General features: G+C 45.7%; 1 protein-coding gene across 1 annotated transcript; it reads right to left on the reverse strand.

Moving 5' to 3' along the window:
• Window positions 1-8,266: 8,266 nt before the first annotated feature.
• Window positions 8,267-9,988, reverse strand: RPEL1 (ribulose-5-phosphate-3-epimerase like 1). The gene is given in 1 exon segment (XM_055250790.2): window positions 8,267-9,988. A coding segment is annotated over 1 exon segment (687 nt). The 5' UTR covers window positions 9,950-9,988; the 3' UTR covers window positions 8,267-9,262.
• Window positions 9,989-17,745: the final 7,757 nt, after the last annotated feature.

Here is a 17,745-nt window from a genome sequence, read left to right on the forward strand (position 1 = left end):
AAGAAAAAGGAAGGAAGGAAGAAAAGAAAAGAAAAAAGAGGGAAGGAGGGAGGAAGGACTCATCGTGTACAATGGATGCTCAATAAGATTAACATCCGATTTCTCATCAGAAACCATAAAGGCCAAAAGGCAGTAGGATGACATATATTAAGAGTGCTGAAAGAAAAAAACATCCCCTGTCACCCCAGAATTCTCTATCTAACGAAACTGTTCTTCAAAAATGAAGGAGGGAAAGAAGAAATTAAAACATTCTAAGATAAAGACTGGAAGATTTCATCACTAGTAAACCTGACCTATAAGAAATCCTAGGCCAGGCACGGTGGCTCACCCCTGTAATCCCAGCACTTTGGGAGGCCGATGCAAGTGGATCACCTGAGGTCAGGAATTTGAGATCACCCTGGCCAACATGGTGAAACCTCGTCTCTACTAAAAATAAAAAAAACTTAATCGGGCGTAGTGGCACGCACCTGTAATCCCAGCTACTCGGAAGACTGAGGCATGAGAATTGCTTGAACCTAGGAGGCAGAGGTTATAGTGAGCCGAGATTGTGCCACTGCACTCCAGCTGGTCAACAGAGCAAGACTCCGTCTCAAAAAAACCAAAAAACAAAAAAAGGAAATCCTAGAGGAGGTCTTTCAGACTGAAATGACAGTAGACAGTAATTTGAATCTACATGAAGAAATAAAATAAACCATTAAAGGTAACTCCATAGGTAAATATAAAAGGTAGCATAAATGTATTCTTGTTTAATTTTGTTTAATTTTTTCCTATCCTATTTAAAAGATAAGTACATAATGCAGTAATGATAAACCTGCATTGACAATGCACACAATGTATTAAGATGTATTTTGTGTGACAATAATAGCACAAAGAAGGGGAGAGGGAACCAAAGCTATATAGAAGCACATTTTTTGTGTAATAATGAAATTAAGTTGGCATTTATCTAAACTAAGTTGTTATTAAATAAGATGTTAATTGTAATTCCCAGGACAATGACTAAGAAATTAACTCAAAATATAGTAAAAAGGCCGGGCACGGTGGCTCATGCCTATAATCCCAGCACTTCGGGAGGGCAAGGTGGGCAGATCACTTGAGGTCAGGAGTTCAAGACCAGCTTGGCCAACATGGCGAAACCCCATCTTTACCAAAAATGTAAAAATTAGCTGGACGTCGTGGTGCATGCCTGTAGTCCCAGCTACTTGGGAGGCTGGGGCAGGAGAATTGCTTGAACCCAGGAGCAGAGATTGCAGTGAGCTGAGATTGTGCCACTATACTCCAGCCTGGGTGACAGAACAAGAATCTGTCTCAAAAAAAAAAAAAATTAGTATTCTTCCCAATATGCATAACTTCAATTTAATCATGAGAAAATGTCAGACAAACTCAAATTGAAAACTATCCAACAAAATACTTAACCAATACTCTTTTTTTTTTCTTTTTTCTGAGATAGAGTTTCTCTCTTGTTGCCCAGGCTGGAGTCCAGAGGCATGATCTCAGCTCACTGCAACCTCCACCTCCCAGGCTCAAGCCATTCTCCTGCCTCAGCCTCCCGAGTAGCTGGGATTACAGGTGCCCACCACCATGCCTGGCTAATTTTTGTATTTTTAGTAGAGATGGGGTTTCACCATGTTGGCCAGGCTGGTCTTGAACTGCTGACCTCAGGTGATTCGCCCACCTCTGCCTCCCAAAGCGTTGGGATTACAGGCGTAAGCCACTGCGCCTGGCCAACTTAACCAATACTCTATTTATTTATTTATTTATTTATTTATTTATTTATTTGAGACGGAGTCTCTCTCTGTCACCCAGGCTGGAGTGCAATGGCGCGATCTCGGCTCACTGCAAGCTCCGCCTCCCGGGTTCACGCCATTCTCCTGCCTCAGCCTCTCCGAGTAGCTGGGACTACAGGCGCCCGCCACCACGCCCGGCTAATTTTTTGTATTTTTAATAGAGACGGGGTTTCACCGTGGTCTCTATCTCCTGACCTCGTGATCCGCCTGCCTCAGCCTCCCAAAGTGCTGGGATTACAAACGTGAGCCACCACGCCCGGCCAACCAATACTCTTAAAAAAAATAAATAAATAAAAAATTTTAAAAATCAGGCAATGGGCTGGGTGACGTGGCTCACGCCTGTAATCCCAGCACTTTGGGAGGCCAAGTCGGGCAGATCACCTGAGGTCAAGAGTTTGATACCAGCCTGGCCAACATGGTGAAACCCCATCTCTACTAAAAATACAAAAATTAGGTGGGCACCTGTAATCCCAGCCATTCGGGAGGCTGAGACAGGAGAATTGCTTAAACCTGGGAGGTGAAGGTTGAAGTGAGCCAAGATCGCACCATTGCACTCCAGCCTGGATGACAACAGCGAGATTCCGACTCAAAAAAAGGAAAAAAAAAAATCGGGCAACCAGATTTTAATTTTTTATTTATTAAAAAAATTTTTTTTTAATTTTTAACTTTTTTTCTTTTGAGACAGTGTCTCACTCTGTTACCCAGGCTGGAGTGCAGTGGCACGATCTCGGCTCACTGCAACCTCTGCCTCCCAGGTTCAAGTGATTCTCGTTCCTCAGCCTCCCTAGTAGCTGGGACTACAAGCACATGTCATCACGCTCAGCTAATTTTTGTATTTTTAGTAGAGACAGGGTTTCATCATGTTGGCCACGCTGGTCTTGAACTCCTGGCTTCAAGTGATCCGCCCACCTCGGCCTCCCAAAGTAGTGGGATTACAGGCATGAGCCATTGCTCCTGGCCTGATTTTTCAAACTTTTATTTAAGTTCAGGGGTACAAGTGCAGGTTTGTTATACAGGTAAACTTGTGTCATGGGGTTTGTGTACAGATTATTTCATCACCCAAGTATTAAGCCTAGTACCTATTAGTTATTTTTCCTGATCCTCTCCCTCCTCCCACCCTCCACCCTCTGAAAGGCCCCCATGTGTGCTCTTCCCCTTTCCCCTCTATGTGTCCATGTGTTCTCATCATTTAGCTCCCACCAATACCTTGAAAAGTATCAAGATCATGAAAGACAAAGAAAGACCCAGAGACTGTCATAGAGAGAAGGAGACTAAGGAGATATGATAACTAAATACAATGTGGTATCCTGGGTTGAATCCTGGAACAGAAAAAGGACATTAATGGAAACACTAGTGAAATCTGAATGCAGCCTGTAGTTTAGTTAATAGTATTGTACTAATGTTAACTACATAGTTTGGATAAATGTATTTTAACATTAGGGGAGGGAACAGGTACTATCTTGTCAACTCTTCCGTAAATCTAAAATTATTTGAAAATAAATTGTTGTAGGGCTGGGCACGGTGGCTCATGCCTGTAATCCCAGCACTTTGGGAGGCCGAGGGCTGGGGGGATCAGGAGGTCAGGAGTTTGAGACCAGCCTGAGCAACATGGTGAAACCCAGTCTCTACTAAAAATACAAAAATTAGGTGGGCATGATGGCAGGTGACTGTAATCCCAGCTACTCAGGAGGCTGAGGCAGGAGAATCACTTGAACCCAGGAGGCGGAGGTTGCAGTGAGCAGATTGCACCATTGCACTTCAGCCTGGGAGACAGAGCGAGACTCCGTCTCAAAAAAAAAAAAAAAGAAAAGAAAAGAAAAGAAAAAGAAAATAAATAGTTGTAGAAAAAACCTATAAATTGAAAACTATAAAATTTCTCTGAAAGGAATTAAAGTCCAGGCACAGTGGCTCACGCCTGTAATCCCAACATATTGGGAGGCCAAGGTGGGCAGATCACTTGAGCCCAGGAGTTCAAGACCAGCCTGGGCAACACAGTGAGACCTTGTTCCTGCAGAAAATTAGCCAGGTTTGATGGCACATGCCTGTAGTCCTAGCTACTTGGGAGGCTGAAGTGGGACGATCACTTTAGCCCAAGAGTTTGAGGCTGCAGTGAGCTGTGATTGTGCCATTGCACTCCAGCATGGATGACAGAGTGTGGAGTGCAATGGCACAATCACAGCTCATTGCAAACACAAAACAAACCAACCTGAAAGCCAAGATTAAATGTCTCAGGGGCCTGATTGGGTGGATCTTTAAAGGTATCTGTCACTTCTATAAGTAGAGGCAAGACCACTTGCCACAGATTTTGTGTCCAGTGTTAAGACACCTGAGTCCCTGCCATCCCTCCTTAGTTATATCAGTAGAAGGCAAGGAGGTACCCACTGCTATAGGGCAGATTATGAAGTAGAATACTTTTTGCAGCCTGATGATGGTAACTAAAAGGGCTAGGGGTAAGGAAATTTGGGCAAAATAAAAGCCATGGCATCTCCTGTGGAGATGAAGATTGAGACTATATCACTTCTCTTTTGAGAGTTCCTACTCTTAGAACTTATCAGATGGATTGAGATGGTGTTGAATAAGATTCACTGGCAGGAAAGTGGGCTAAGAGAATCCACTGGGAAGAGTTAGCCCTGGTGACATGTGTGAGCACGCAGTGGTTGTGGTGGGGATAGAGGTGAAGGTGGTGATGGCGGTGGAGGTGGTGGTGGTGATGGTGGAAGAGGTAGAAGTAGTGAATGGCGGTAGAGGTGGTGGTGATGGTGGTGGAGTTGGTGGTGGAGGTGGTGCTGGTGGTGATGGTGGAAGAGGTGGAAGTGGTGAATGGCGGTAGAGGTGGTGGTGATGGTGGTGGAGTTGGTGGTGGAGGTGGTGCTGATGGTGGAAGAGGTGGAAGTGGTGAATGGCGGTAGAGGTGGTGGTGATGGTGGTGGTGGTGGTTGTGGTGGAAGAGGTTGAGGTGGTGAATGGCAGTGGAGGTGGTGATGGTGGTGGAGGTGGTGATGGTGGTGGTAGTGGAGTGGCAGGGAGTTCTGGCAGAACATATGCTGAGGCTGGAAATGCTCTGACCCAGTCATTGCCACCTAACCCCAGGAAAAATGGCCAAGCATGTGAGGGTGACCCTAGGAGCCTAGCGTAGAACATCACAGGCATCCAGAGCAGCAGGGTCCCTGCAGCAGGGGAAGGGGCGTGTCGGGCTGTGCAGACAGGGTTTTCATCAGCCACACATGTGGCAGTGACGGCAGCAGCAGTTCCCCCAAACAGATTCTCTGATGAGTGGAAATTTGTCTTCAGTTCTCTGTCCTTGAAGCACTTGGAAACAAAGCTGGCCCCTTTGGATGGAGTAAACACCAGGGATGCTGGACAGCTCAAAAGGAGGAGAAGGGATATTGGACTTTCTGCTAACCTGGCACATGGGTGGTCAAGGTGGTTTTGTTTTGAAAAGTAGAAGGGCCGTGTGTGGTGGTGCATGCCGTAGTCTCAGCTACTTGGGAAGCTGAGGTGAGAGGATCACTTGAGCACAGGAAGTCAAGGCTTCAGTGAGCTGTGATCATGCCTTTTCCCTCCAGCCTGGGTGACAGAGCGAGATCCCATCTCAAAAAAGAGAAAGAGAGAGAGAGAAAAGAAAAGAACAATGGAAGAGATGTGACCTGATTTGTGCCCCAGGGTTGGTGATGCAGGTTGTTTCAGGTCACGCTGATTCCATGAATTAAAGACTGAGCTTCTGAGAAGTCACTGCATCCTATGTTCTGTCATGATTTCTTTTGCTGTTTTGTTTTTGTTTTCGTTTTTGTTTTTTTTAGATCAGAACCAGCGTGGAGGAAAACAGGAATCCTAACGTGAATAGAGGGGGCCTGATCCTTCAGAGAGCACCAGCTCTGTAACCAGCCCCCCACATGCCCCCACTGCCATGTATGCTAGTTTTCTGTTGAACAGCACCATGCCCCCTTCCCACCCACTGTGGATACAAGATTTTCTTATCACTTGATTCAATTTGCCTCCTACCCTTTCTTTCCTCATTACTTCTCAGAGCCCAGAAGTGGACTCACAAATGCTCAATGTTCTGTTATGAATGTTTAGTAATCCATAGTTTCTATTACTCAAATAAATTTATTTTTAGCCTGGGCAACATGGCGAAACCCCATCTCTACAAAATAAAACAAATACAAAAATTACCTGGACATGGTGGCGTGCACCTGTAGTCCCAGCTACTTTGGAGGCTGAGGTGGGAGAATCACTTGAGCCCGGGAGGTAGAGGCTATAGTGAGCTGTGATTGTGCCACTGCACTCCAGCCTGGGCAACAGAGTGAGACCCTGTCTCCAAAAATAAATTTGTTTTTAAGAAGTTAATTAGAATGGCTTATTCCTGCTCTAAAAGCTTGTGATTAATGACTTGGTGCTTTTAAAGCGTTTCCTGGACATGCAGGCAGTGTCAGGGCCTAATTCAAAGGCTTTTCTTTCCTTATTTCTTCAATACGAACAATGCCGTCCCCCCACCCCAACCCATGCCAAATGGGTTCAAAATGTTGGGAGATTATAGCTACCCCTTCAGAGATTTACTCAAAATTAGAGCTCTTTTTATAATTAAAGAACTAAGTCTAAGTTTTCATTCAGCCTTGTCAAAAGAACAAAGGTAAATTTTTTTCTCCCAGTTGTTTTGCTGTAATTTTCTATTCTTTTTAAATAAATTTTAACTTTGATTTTATTATTTTTCATGTTGTTATACAGTCTTAAAGTATTAAAAATATCATTCATAATTTTCACTTTTAATAGCTGCATTATATTCCATCAAGTTGGCATAATTTAGTCATTCTTCAATAGCTAGACATTTAGGGATTTTCCCCCCTAATTTTTATCATTGTAAAAAACATTGCAGTGGGCCAGGTGCGGTGGCTCACGCCTGTAATCCTAGCACTTTAGGAGGCCAAGGTGGGTAGATTATTTGAGGCCAGGAGTTCGAGACCAGCCTGGCCAATATGGTGAAACCCCAACTCTATTAAAATTAGTGGTGGGTGACTGTAGTCCCAGCTACTTGCGAGGCTGAGGCAAGAGAATCGCTTGAATTTGGGAGGCGGGGTTGCAGTGAGCCAAGATTGTGCCACTGCACTCCCGCCTGGGTGACAGAGCAATGGGAGGGGGAGGGGAGTAACACCAGTTGAATACTTACTCTATGCCAGGAACCATGCCAGGGGCATTTACAGAATTAATCCCATTAAAACCTCATAACAACCCAGAGGTTATTATACATATTTAACACAAATGGAATCTAAGGCTTCAACATTCAACAGGCCAAGTAACTGCTCAAAGTTCTAAAAACAAATGGAGCTGGGTTTTAATACAGGTCAGTCTTACATTAGGGCCCATGCCTACTCATCATTCCTTTTTTTGTTTGTTTTTGTTTATTTTTTGAGACAAAGTCTCACTCTGTCACCCAGGCTGGAGTGCAGTGGTGTGGTCTCAGCTCACTGCAGCCTCGACCTCCCAGACTCAAGTGATCTCCCACCTCAGCCTCCCGAGTAGCTGGGACCACAGGCACATGCTACCACGTCTGGGAAATTTTTGTATTTTTTGTAGAGACAGGGTTTTACATTGTTGCCCAGGCTGGATCATTCTTTCTTAAAACCACGTTCAGAATCAAGTTGAGTAGCCTCCTGTAGAACTATCTGGCATGGGGTAATGGGAGAATGGCAAATACCAGGCTTGTACATCACCACTCACCATTCCTCACTCATGGCAGCCACAACTAATCAAACCTGGCACTTTACCCTCGTAATTCAATAATTAAGAATTCAAAACCTAGGAATTCTTTCTCAATTCACTGTTTCAGGCAGGTGCTACCAATGGATAGGAGTTGGCATGGGAGATGTAATCAGGCATGTGGGTTCAAACCTATACTGCACACTTACTAGCTATATGACCTTGAGCAGGTCTTGCAACCTTTCTGAGGCTCAGTTTTTGTCAACTGTAAATTAAGATAATATCTCATTTGCAGTAGAATTGCCTTAGAATTATCCTGAGGATTTGTTGACAACATATATGTAGAAGTACCCAGCGCTGTACCTGGAAGAGACCAGGCCATGAAAAGTGTATAGCCTTTGAGGAGCCTGTCAATCCCTTCAGCTCGTGCTCTGGAAACTGTAGGGAACACTTTTTTTTTTTTTTTTTTTTTTTTTGAGACGGAGTCTCGCTCTGTCGCCCAGGCTGGAGTGCAGTGGCACAATCTCGGCTCACTGCAAGCTCTGCCTCCCGGGTTCACGCCATTCTCCTGCCTCAGCCTCTCCGAGTAGCTGGGACTACAGGCGCCCGCCACCACGCCCGGCTAATTTTTTTTGTATTTTTAGTAGAGACAGGGTTTCACCGTGGTCTCGATCTCCTGACCTCGTGATCCGCCCGCCTCGGCCTCCCAAAGTGCTGGGATTACAAGCGTGAGCCACCGCGCCCGGCCACTTTTTTTTTTTTAATGGGAACAAAAATATCTGCTTTATTATTACCACTTACTTATAGAGGTGATTTACAGATTTAATGAGAATATATCAAAGTACTTTGTAACTCACAAAAATATAAACTTATATAATGCTATCTACTTTGTATTGAGCATATTCTAAATTCTGGGACTAGTACTACAAACTTTACATATATAGTGTTACCTCTTAATTCTCAACACAACCCCACAGTTGTTATAATTACATTTAATGTATAAATGACTTCAGAGAAACACAAAAAAGATTGGGTGATTTGTTAAAGGTCCAGCTAGAAAGGCGCAGTCAGAATTCAACCCAATATTACTTCCAAACAGAGGTTTTACTTTTTCCTTTCTACTCAGAGCTAACACAACAGCATTATTTAAGGTTCTTTAGAATAGTGGGGAGGAATCACTGAATAACCTGCTTTGACAAAACACCCAGTAAAATCTATGCTTGTATTTTAGAACCCCTGGGTTTCACACATTGTTTTTATAGTTTTTACACATCAAGTGTAAGGTGAAAAGTGATAGATTTTAAGAACTAAGAATATGGTATGCCATCATCCCACCCAAACTTAAATCACAAATAACATGAAATAGAAAAAAACCATAAAGACTTCCTTTGCTTTTGGAAAACAGCTGAGAAACAACAAAATTCTTTTCAGAAGTACAGACAAAATTTGTTTTTGTAGTGTAGCTAATATGCCCTCCTTAGGCATTAAGACACTTTTCTGTTTGTAACCTTAATGCAGCCGTATTTTTACTCTTTATAAAAATCAAGTCTCTCAATAAAAACAGTATCTTACTCACTAGTCATTAAATTGCATCACTAAAAATGTAGTTATACATACCAATTTCTGGCCTCTTAGAATATTCTGCACAATCAGTTTTAATCACTGGAATGAATAACTGCTCAAAAAAGCAGTACGGCTTCAATTGCATTATGATTTGGTAGTCAATATTCGTTTTCCAGTCAAAGGGAGATTTCATGAACAGAAACACTGGGCTCCTTATGGTTTCATCGATCAAGAGAACGTTTCTGAGCAGCTTCTGAGCAAACATTTCTTAATAGGTTGATCACAGATCTGGGGTCTTCACTCCTCATAATAGCACTGCCAGACACAATCATGTTGGCTCCTGCCTCTGCACACTTATGGACAGTGTCAGGACCTACTCCACCATCGACCTCTATATCCAAAGATGGGAACTGGGTCCTCAACCAGTGAACCTTTCGCATCATATCTTCCATGAATTTCTGCCTTCCAAACCCCGGTTCCACTGTCATAACCAAGGCCATATCTATTTGATTAGCCCATGGTGCCAAATACTCAACTGAGGTTCCTGGTTTGATGGCAAGGCCAACCTTCATCCCATTCTCCCGAATGTCTTTAATCAAAGTCCCTGGGTTCTCAGTAGCCTCGAGATGAAAGGTGTACTGATTGGCTCCTGCTATAGCCATTGGCTTTACCCACTGTTCTGGCTTGGACACCATCATGTGCATGTCAAAGAAAGGGTCCTGGCCTAGCTGCTTTCAAAGGCTTTCTACCACAGGGTGACCAAAGGTGATGTTGGGATCAAAATGCCCATCCATTACATCCAGGTGCAGATAATCGGCCCCAGAATCTAGCATCTGGAGGTACTCGGCCCCTAAATTGGCCAGGTCGCTGTTGAGGATGGATGGGCCAATCTTGCAGCCCGACACCATACCGCTGGCTCCCAAGAACAAGTTACCCCACGAGTCCCTGGCAAGACTAGAGCCCACTTTTTTTTTTTTTTTTTTTTTTAAACCAGGAAATTCTATCAAAGAACCACAGTCTGGCCAGGCATGGTGGCTCGTGCCTATAATCCTAGCACTTCAGGAAACCAGTGCGGGAGGATCACTTTAGCCCAGGTGTTTGAGACCAGCCTGGGCAACATAGTAGGACCCCATCTTTACAAAGTAAAAAATTTGCCTGAGTGATGGCACATGCCTGTGGTCCTAGGTACTCGGGAGGCTGAGGCAGGAGAATTGCTTGAGCCGGGAAGGCTGAGACTTCAGTGAGCCGTGATTGCGCCACTGCACTCCAGCCTGGGCGACAGAGTGAGGCCCTGTCTCAAACAAGAGACAGAAAACAAACAAAAAAGAAACCCCGAAACATAGTTTGGAGAGAACTATACAATAGCAGTCAAGTACAGGCTGTGAATTCTGTAGGTTTAAAAAAATGGTGAGGGATGGCCAGGTGTGGTGGCTCACGCCTATAATCCCAGCACTTTAAAGGCAGGTGGATCAGCTGAGGTCAGGAGTTCGAGATCAGCCTGGCCAACATGGTGAAACCTTGTCTCTACTAAGAATACAAAAATTAGCTGGGCATGGTGGCACGTGCCTGTAACCTTTGCTACTCGGGAGGGTGAGACAAGAGAATCGCTTGAAGCCAGGAGGTGGAGGCTGCAGTGAGCAGAGATAATGCCATTGCACTCCAGCCTGGGTGACAGAGCAAGACTCCGTCTCAAACAAACAAACAAACAAAAATGGTGTGGGATACCCTGGGAGGCGTGGTTCAGGGATCCATTCTGGAAGAGTTGGATATGAGAGGGTCTGAAGATTTAGGGTTTGGAGGAGGCACCAGTTGGAAGGTGGAACAGCATAAGCAAAAGCGGTAAGAGAAAGTTGAGAGCACAGAGAGGAGACTGACTCTTCCATCGTCAAGGGTCTGGCCTGGGGAGTGTCTTCTGCGGGGAAGGAAAAGTACCCTCCCCGGCCGGGTACTTTGGGTTTTCCTCGCGTTCTCGGCCAGCTCCTGATCTTACCCAACCAACCCCAGGAGCACCCGAAGCAGCAAAGACTCTGCACATTTCATGACTACCACCAGGAGGCAGTATGGCCCAACAACTTGGAGTATCAGGGTTCATTCAGTTCCTAGTTTGTTCCAAGAGCCGATTCTAGGAGCATGAAAGTGTCCACCAATCTAATATTTGTGGAGCACTTTGCATGGAGTTTTCAAAGTACTTTAACCCCAGTGATCTGATCTAATACTAACTACAACCCTGTGTGGTCTCTATGTGTTGGTATCATCTACCTGGAGGAAACGATGTTGAGGATTTAAGTGAATTATTCAAGTTCATTTAGACTGTGCAGGAATCTGAATTTGAACCAAGGGCCATAATCTCCACCTCGTGCCCTCTACTACAACTTACTGCCTTTTGTTAAGGAGACAGGAGCATACGAATATTTAGCATAATAATAAAAGCTTATATTAATAACTATTAAGAACCAATGGCAGTTTCAGTTTGATAAGATGAAAAAGTTCTGGAGATGGATGGTGGTGATGGTTGCATAACAATATGAATACATTTAATACCGCTGAATTGTATACTTAAAGTGGTTAAAATGATTTGAGAGAAGTCTCGCTCTTGTCCCCCAGGTTTGAGTGCAATGGCTTTATCTCGGCTCACTGCAACCTCTGCCTCCCGGGTTCAAACGATTCTCCTGCCTCTGCCTCCCAAGTAGCTGGGATTAAGGCACCTGCCACCATGCCTGGCTAAGTTTTGTATTTTTTAGTAGAGACGGGGTTTCACCATGTTGGCCAGGCTGGTCTCGAACTTCTGAGCTCAGATGATCCACCCGCCTCAGCCTCCCAAAGTGCTGGGATTACAGGTGTGAGTCACTGCGCCCGGTCGGCAATTTGTTTTTTTTAGGCAGGGTCTCACTCTGTCCCCCAGGCTGGAGTGCAGTGGTGGAATCTTGGCTTACTGCAGCCTCAACATCCTGGGCTCAAGCGATCCTCCCACCTCAGCCCCCCAAAGTAGCTGGGATCACGGGTGCATGCCACCACACCCAGCTATTTTTCTGGAGAGATGGGATTTTGCCATGTTGCCCAGGCTGGTCTCAAACTCCTGAGCTCAAGCAATCTGCCTACCTTAGCCTCCCAAAGTGCTGGGATTACAGGCATGAGCCACTGCACCCAGCCTAAGATGGCGAAATTTCTTTCTTTTTTTTTTTGATGCAGAGTTTCGCTCTTGTTGCCCAGGCTGGAGTGCAATGACAAGATCTCGGCTCACTGCAACCTCTACCTCCTGGGTTCAAGCGATTCTCCTGCCTCATCCTCCTGAGTAGCTGGGATTACAGGCATGCGCCACCACACCTGGCTAATTTTGTATTTTTAGTAGAGATTGGATTTCTCCATGTTGGTCAGGCTGGTCTCGAACTCCCAACCACAAGTGATCCGCCCGTCTCAACTTCCCAAAGTGCTAGGATTACAGGCGTGAGCCACCGTGCCTGGCAAGATGGCAAATTTTATGTTATGTATATGTTAACACAGTTTAAAAAATGACAACTACATAAATGGTTAACTATATAGCATTTATTAATAACAATAGCGACTTATATATCAGTAGCTGCCTTTAAAAGCACTTATGAACTTATTATTTCTTTAATTCTCACAATCATCAATTGAAGTAGGCACCATTATTATTCTCGTTCAATAAATAATTTCAGGCCAGGCTTGGTAGCTCATGCCTGTAATCCTAGCACTTTGGGAGGCGGAGGCGGGTGGATCACGAGGTCAGGAGTTCAAGACCAGCCTGGCCATATAGTGAAACCCCGTCTCTACTAAAAATACAAAACTTAGCTGGGTGTGGTGGCGTGTGCCTGTAGTCCCAGCTGCTTGGGAGGCTGAGGCAGGAGAATCACTTGAACCCGGGAGGTGGAGGTTGCAGTGAGCCGAGATCGTGCCACTGCACTCTACCCTGGGTGACAGAGCGAGACTCTATCTCAAAATAAATAAATACAAATAATTTCATCACTGGGTCTGTCTTTACTCCCCTCCCTCTCCTCAGGCCCCACCCCAACCCCCTTCCCCAGCAACCCTGGTATAGGCTGTGATCTGCACTTCACTGGTCCTTGGTTAACCAGTGTCATAAGTGTGATAGAATGGAAAGACCATGGGCTTTAGAGTTTACTGACCTGGAGCTGATAGAGTCTCAGCTGTTTTACTGGCTGAATGTTCTTGGGCAAGTTACTTAATCTCTCTGAGCCTCAATTTTTTCATTTATGAAATAATAATAGTATTTACTTCATTGAGTTGTTGTGATGAGCAAATAAGATAATGTATAAATGTGAAATGCTTAACAGTGCCTGACACATAGAATGGACTAAAAAATGTTGGCTGTTATTATTTGCTGCTAGTAGGATGCTCAGACAACAATAAATAAATAGGCCAGGAGCAGAGGCTCATGCCTATAATCTCATGCCTGTAATTCCAGCACTTTGGGAGGCCAAGGCAGGCAGATCACCTGAGGTCAGGAGTTTGAGACCAGCCTGACCAACATGGTGAAACCCCGTCTCTACTAAAAATACAAAAATTAGCCAGGCACAGTGGCAGGCGCCTGTAATCCCAGCTACTTGGGAGGCTGAAGCAGGAGAATCACTTGAACCTGGGAGGCAGAGGTTGCAGTGAGCTGAGATTGCACCACTGCACTCCAACCTGGGTGACAGAGCGAGACTCGTCTCAAAAAACAAACAAAAAAAAAATTGAAAAGAAAAAGATGGGTATGTCCCAAGGGGATCTGAAATACCTCCTGGCCCTCGTGAGGGTGGGGATGTTGGAGGAAAGCAGCACCCAGCAGAGAATGTTTAGCCCCAATCAGCTGAGTTCATGGAATGATAGGATGAGGTGAGGTTCTTGGAGTCCAACTTCATCATCTTACAGAGGAGGAAATCGAAACCCAAGAAAGAGTCACCCCTTTGTGCCAGTCAACTGGGAAATTACCCTGAGAAACAGTCTGGTATGATGAGAGCCCCTCCCTGGAAGTCAGGCCCAGGCAGTCATGTGAGTTCTCCTTAGCCAGCTCTAGGGCCCCTCCCAGAAAAACAGCAGGTTACCACCAAGTCCTCTCCAGCCTCAGGGCTATTCTGAGAGGTGCTCACCTCTGTCCTTTTTCTGCAGGATCAGCCAAGAGGATCATGAAACCAGGAGATCAGCAGTTTATTGTAGCTTATAGGGCAGGGGGTACAGGGAGAGAAGGAAAGGGAGGGGCCCTGGGCATACTGCCACAGCCGTACCTTTGGTTAATATTTATTCTTTCTTCTTCCTTGGCCTGGAAGCCAAGGGAAAGTCAGTAACAGCTTGTAAAACAGGATCCCAGAGACCTGAGAAGCTGGTTCCTGTGAAAGATGACTCAGCACAGGCCTTTAGAATGCCAGGCAGTGTCCCCTGCCTGGATGCTGCACAGCCCCACAAGCACCGTGTAGGCCCCCTTTGGCTGTTATGAAGTCCAGGCTATTTGTCTGCTCAGCGGGGTGCTTGTCCCCTAGGAGCTGGGGCATGTCCTGCAGCCCCCAGCTCATGAGTGGGTATTAGCATCAGGGTCCTTGTTGTGGTTTGATCTCTGAATCCTTTCCCTTACAGAGACCCTTCATGCCTTGCCTACATACAGTGACCCTCTTTTTCTCCAGGCCGTCATTGATACTGCCTCTAGACTGGGCTTTCCAATGCATTTCATCAGGGCGTTCCCAAAGGATGCCTCACTGCCTATAAACTCAGCTCCTATTTCCTTAGCACGATGTGGTCCTGACCAAAATTTCTGCTTCAGGCCGGGCGCAGTGGCTCACGCCTGTAATCCCAGCACTTTGGGAAACCAAGGAGGGTGGATCACCTGAGGCCAGGAGTTTGAGACCAGCCTGGCCAACATGGTGAAACCCCATCTCTACTAAAAATACAAAAATTAGCCAGGCGTGGTGGTGCATGCCTGTAGTCCCAACTACTTGGGAGGCTGAGGCGGGAGAATCGCTGGAACCCGGGAGGTGGAGGTTGCAGTGAGCTGAGATTATGCTACTGCACTCTAGCCTGGTCGACAGGGCAAGACTCTGTCTCAAAAATAAAAAATAAAAATAAAAAAAATTTTCTGCTTCATCCCAATCCCCTCTCCTTCCTCCTGCCATGCGCCCTGTACTCTAGCCCAGGGTTTCTCAGTGTAGTCTGTGGACCATCTTCTTCAGAATCATTCAGGACATGATTCCTGGGCATGAGACCTACTGAATGGAAAATGCAAATTCCTGTGCTCCAGAACTACTGAGCCAGCTGTTGCTGGTATCTCGGAACCTGCATTTTAATAATACTGGGGCTGATTTTTGTGTAGAACACAGTTTAAGAACTACTGCTCTGCCAAACCAGATTGTTGAGTTTCCTGACTGTATCTGGGTAGTCACACCTTTCTCACTTCCTGCATTTTGCAGCCTGGTGCACTCTGCTTCTCCTTTAAGCTTCATCTCACACATCAGCTCTTCTGTGCTGCTTTCCCCGAATCCAGGTTCCTTTCTCTGTGTCCACATGATCCATTGCACTTTCTACCCACCTCTGCTATAGTATCTTCTTATTGCATCAGAGCTAATTATTGGCTCCTTCACTTGTTTGTGAACTCCCTAAGGACCATGGATGTTTCATTTGAATCCCCAGAGCCTAGCAAAATACCTGGCAGGGAGAGGAGGGCATTTAATGCATGTTGCTGAATGAATGAATGAATGAATGAAGAATGAATGGAGACCAGGTCATAGTCTAAATCAGAGAAGTAGATTAAGGCTGGGCATGGTGGCTCACGCCTATAATCCCAGCACTTTGGGGGACTAAGGCGGGAGAATGGTTTGAGCCTAGGAGTTTGAGACCAACCTGGGCAACATAGTGAGACCTCATCACTACAGAAAATAAAAAAAGGCCCAGCACGGTGGCTCACACCTGCAATCCCAGCACTTTGGGAGGCTGAGGTGGTCGGATCAAGAGGTTAAGAGATCAAGACCATCCTGGCCAACATGGTGAAATCCCATCTCCACTAAAAATACAAAAATTAGCTGGGCATGGCGGGGCGTGCCTGTAATCCTAGCTACTCAGGAGGCTGAGGCAGGAGAATTGCTTGAACCCAGGTGGTAGAGGTTGCAGTAAGCCGGGATCGCGCCACTGCACTCCAGCCTGGCGACAGAACGAGACTTTGTCCCAAAAAAAAAAAAATTAGATGGGCATGGTAGCACCTGCCTGTAGTCCCAGCTACTCAGGAGGCTGAGGTGGGAGGATCGCTGGAACCCAGGAAGTCAAGGTTTCAGTGAGCTGTGATTGTGCCACTGCACTCCACCCTGGGCAACAGAGCAAGACCTGTCTCAACAACAACAACAACAACAACAACAACAACAACAACAAAAAAAAACAGAAAGGAAAAGTAAATTAAACCCATTATGTAGTGGACAGAGCCACATTTATCAGGCAGACTCCTGCTTCATAGTTTCAGTCTAACTTGTTCTAAATGTTTGATCTTTTCTTGAGGAAGCTATGGGTTTACATCGTGGCAAAGGTAGTTAGTTAGGTAAGTTACGAGTTAGGACTAAGAAGTATTTTTTAAAATCCTAACGTGTTTGTGTGGGAGGCCAAGAAACAGCTTTCTCTTGATCTGTCTCTGAGGATAGATCCTACCAGAGTTTTTCTCCACCCTAGACCTATTCCCGAGGATTATCCATTTCAGAATTCTTGCCCTTCTAACTCTAGTGACGTAACTGCCTCAGTCAGGCACGCCCTGGACCTTGTCATGATTGTCCAGCTCAGAAATGCCAACAAACTAGTCTCTGGCCGGAACTTCCTTGCCATCGGTTTACTCCCTTCCCCTACTCCCAGCTCCCTGTATCTCTTTCCCAAACCCCAGCCCATGAGTGCCTCCTTTCTTCATTCTTGTCCACAGGGAGGTGCTCCTCTTGCTGTCTGAGGCCAGTCCCTCAGTGGGTGCTGGATTCCATCCTTCCCAATCCCACGGCGCTCGGCTCCATCAGCAGCAGCACACTTCCCTCCGTCCTCACGCTCTCCTTTCTGGCTTTTCCTTCCATACGTAAACAGTCAAGCTTCTCTCACCTCAGAAAGGTACCTCTCTCCAGCTATAAGCCAGTCTTGCAAGTTCACTTCACAGCAGAGCTTATCAAAAGAGCAGGCCCTGTTTGCTACCCACTCACCCTTAACTCCATTTCTGGCCCCACCTCTCAAGTTGTTCTTCCCAAGGCCACAGCAACCTCCTAATTGCACAATCTAGCAAGTAGTTTTTTGTCTGTTTCTTTGTTTGTTTGTTTTTGAGATGGAGTTTCGCTCTTGTTGCCCAGGCTGGAGTGCAATGGCATGATCTCGGTTCACTGCAGCCTCAGCCTCCAGGGTTCAAGCAATTCTCCTGCCTCAGCCTCTCAAGTAGCTGGGACTACAGGCACCCGCCACTGTGCCCAGATAATTTTTTGTATATTTTTTAGTAGAGACAGGGTTTCACCATGTTGGCCAGGCTGGTCTTGAACTTCTAGCCTCAGGCGATCCGCCTGCCTGGGCTTCCCAAAGTGCTGGGATTACAGGCGTAATCCACCACACCCGGGTGCAAGTAGTTATCAATTGCTATTTTGCTTGCACTTTGTGTGGCATTTGAGACTATGAACTACTCCTTTCTTCTGGAATCTCTGTTGTTCTTTTGTTCTTCCTTCGTGTGCAAAGCACTGTCTTTGTTCCTTTTTTT

Source organism: Symphalangus syndactylus, chromosome 2 (genome assembly GCF_028878055.3).
Source record: "Symphalangus syndactylus isolate Jambi chromosome 2, NHGRI_mSymSyn1-v2.1_pri, whole genome shotgun sequence".
NCBI classification, from domain to species: Eukaryota; Metazoa; Chordata; class Mammalia; order Primates; family Hylobatidae; genus Symphalangus; species Symphalangus syndactylus.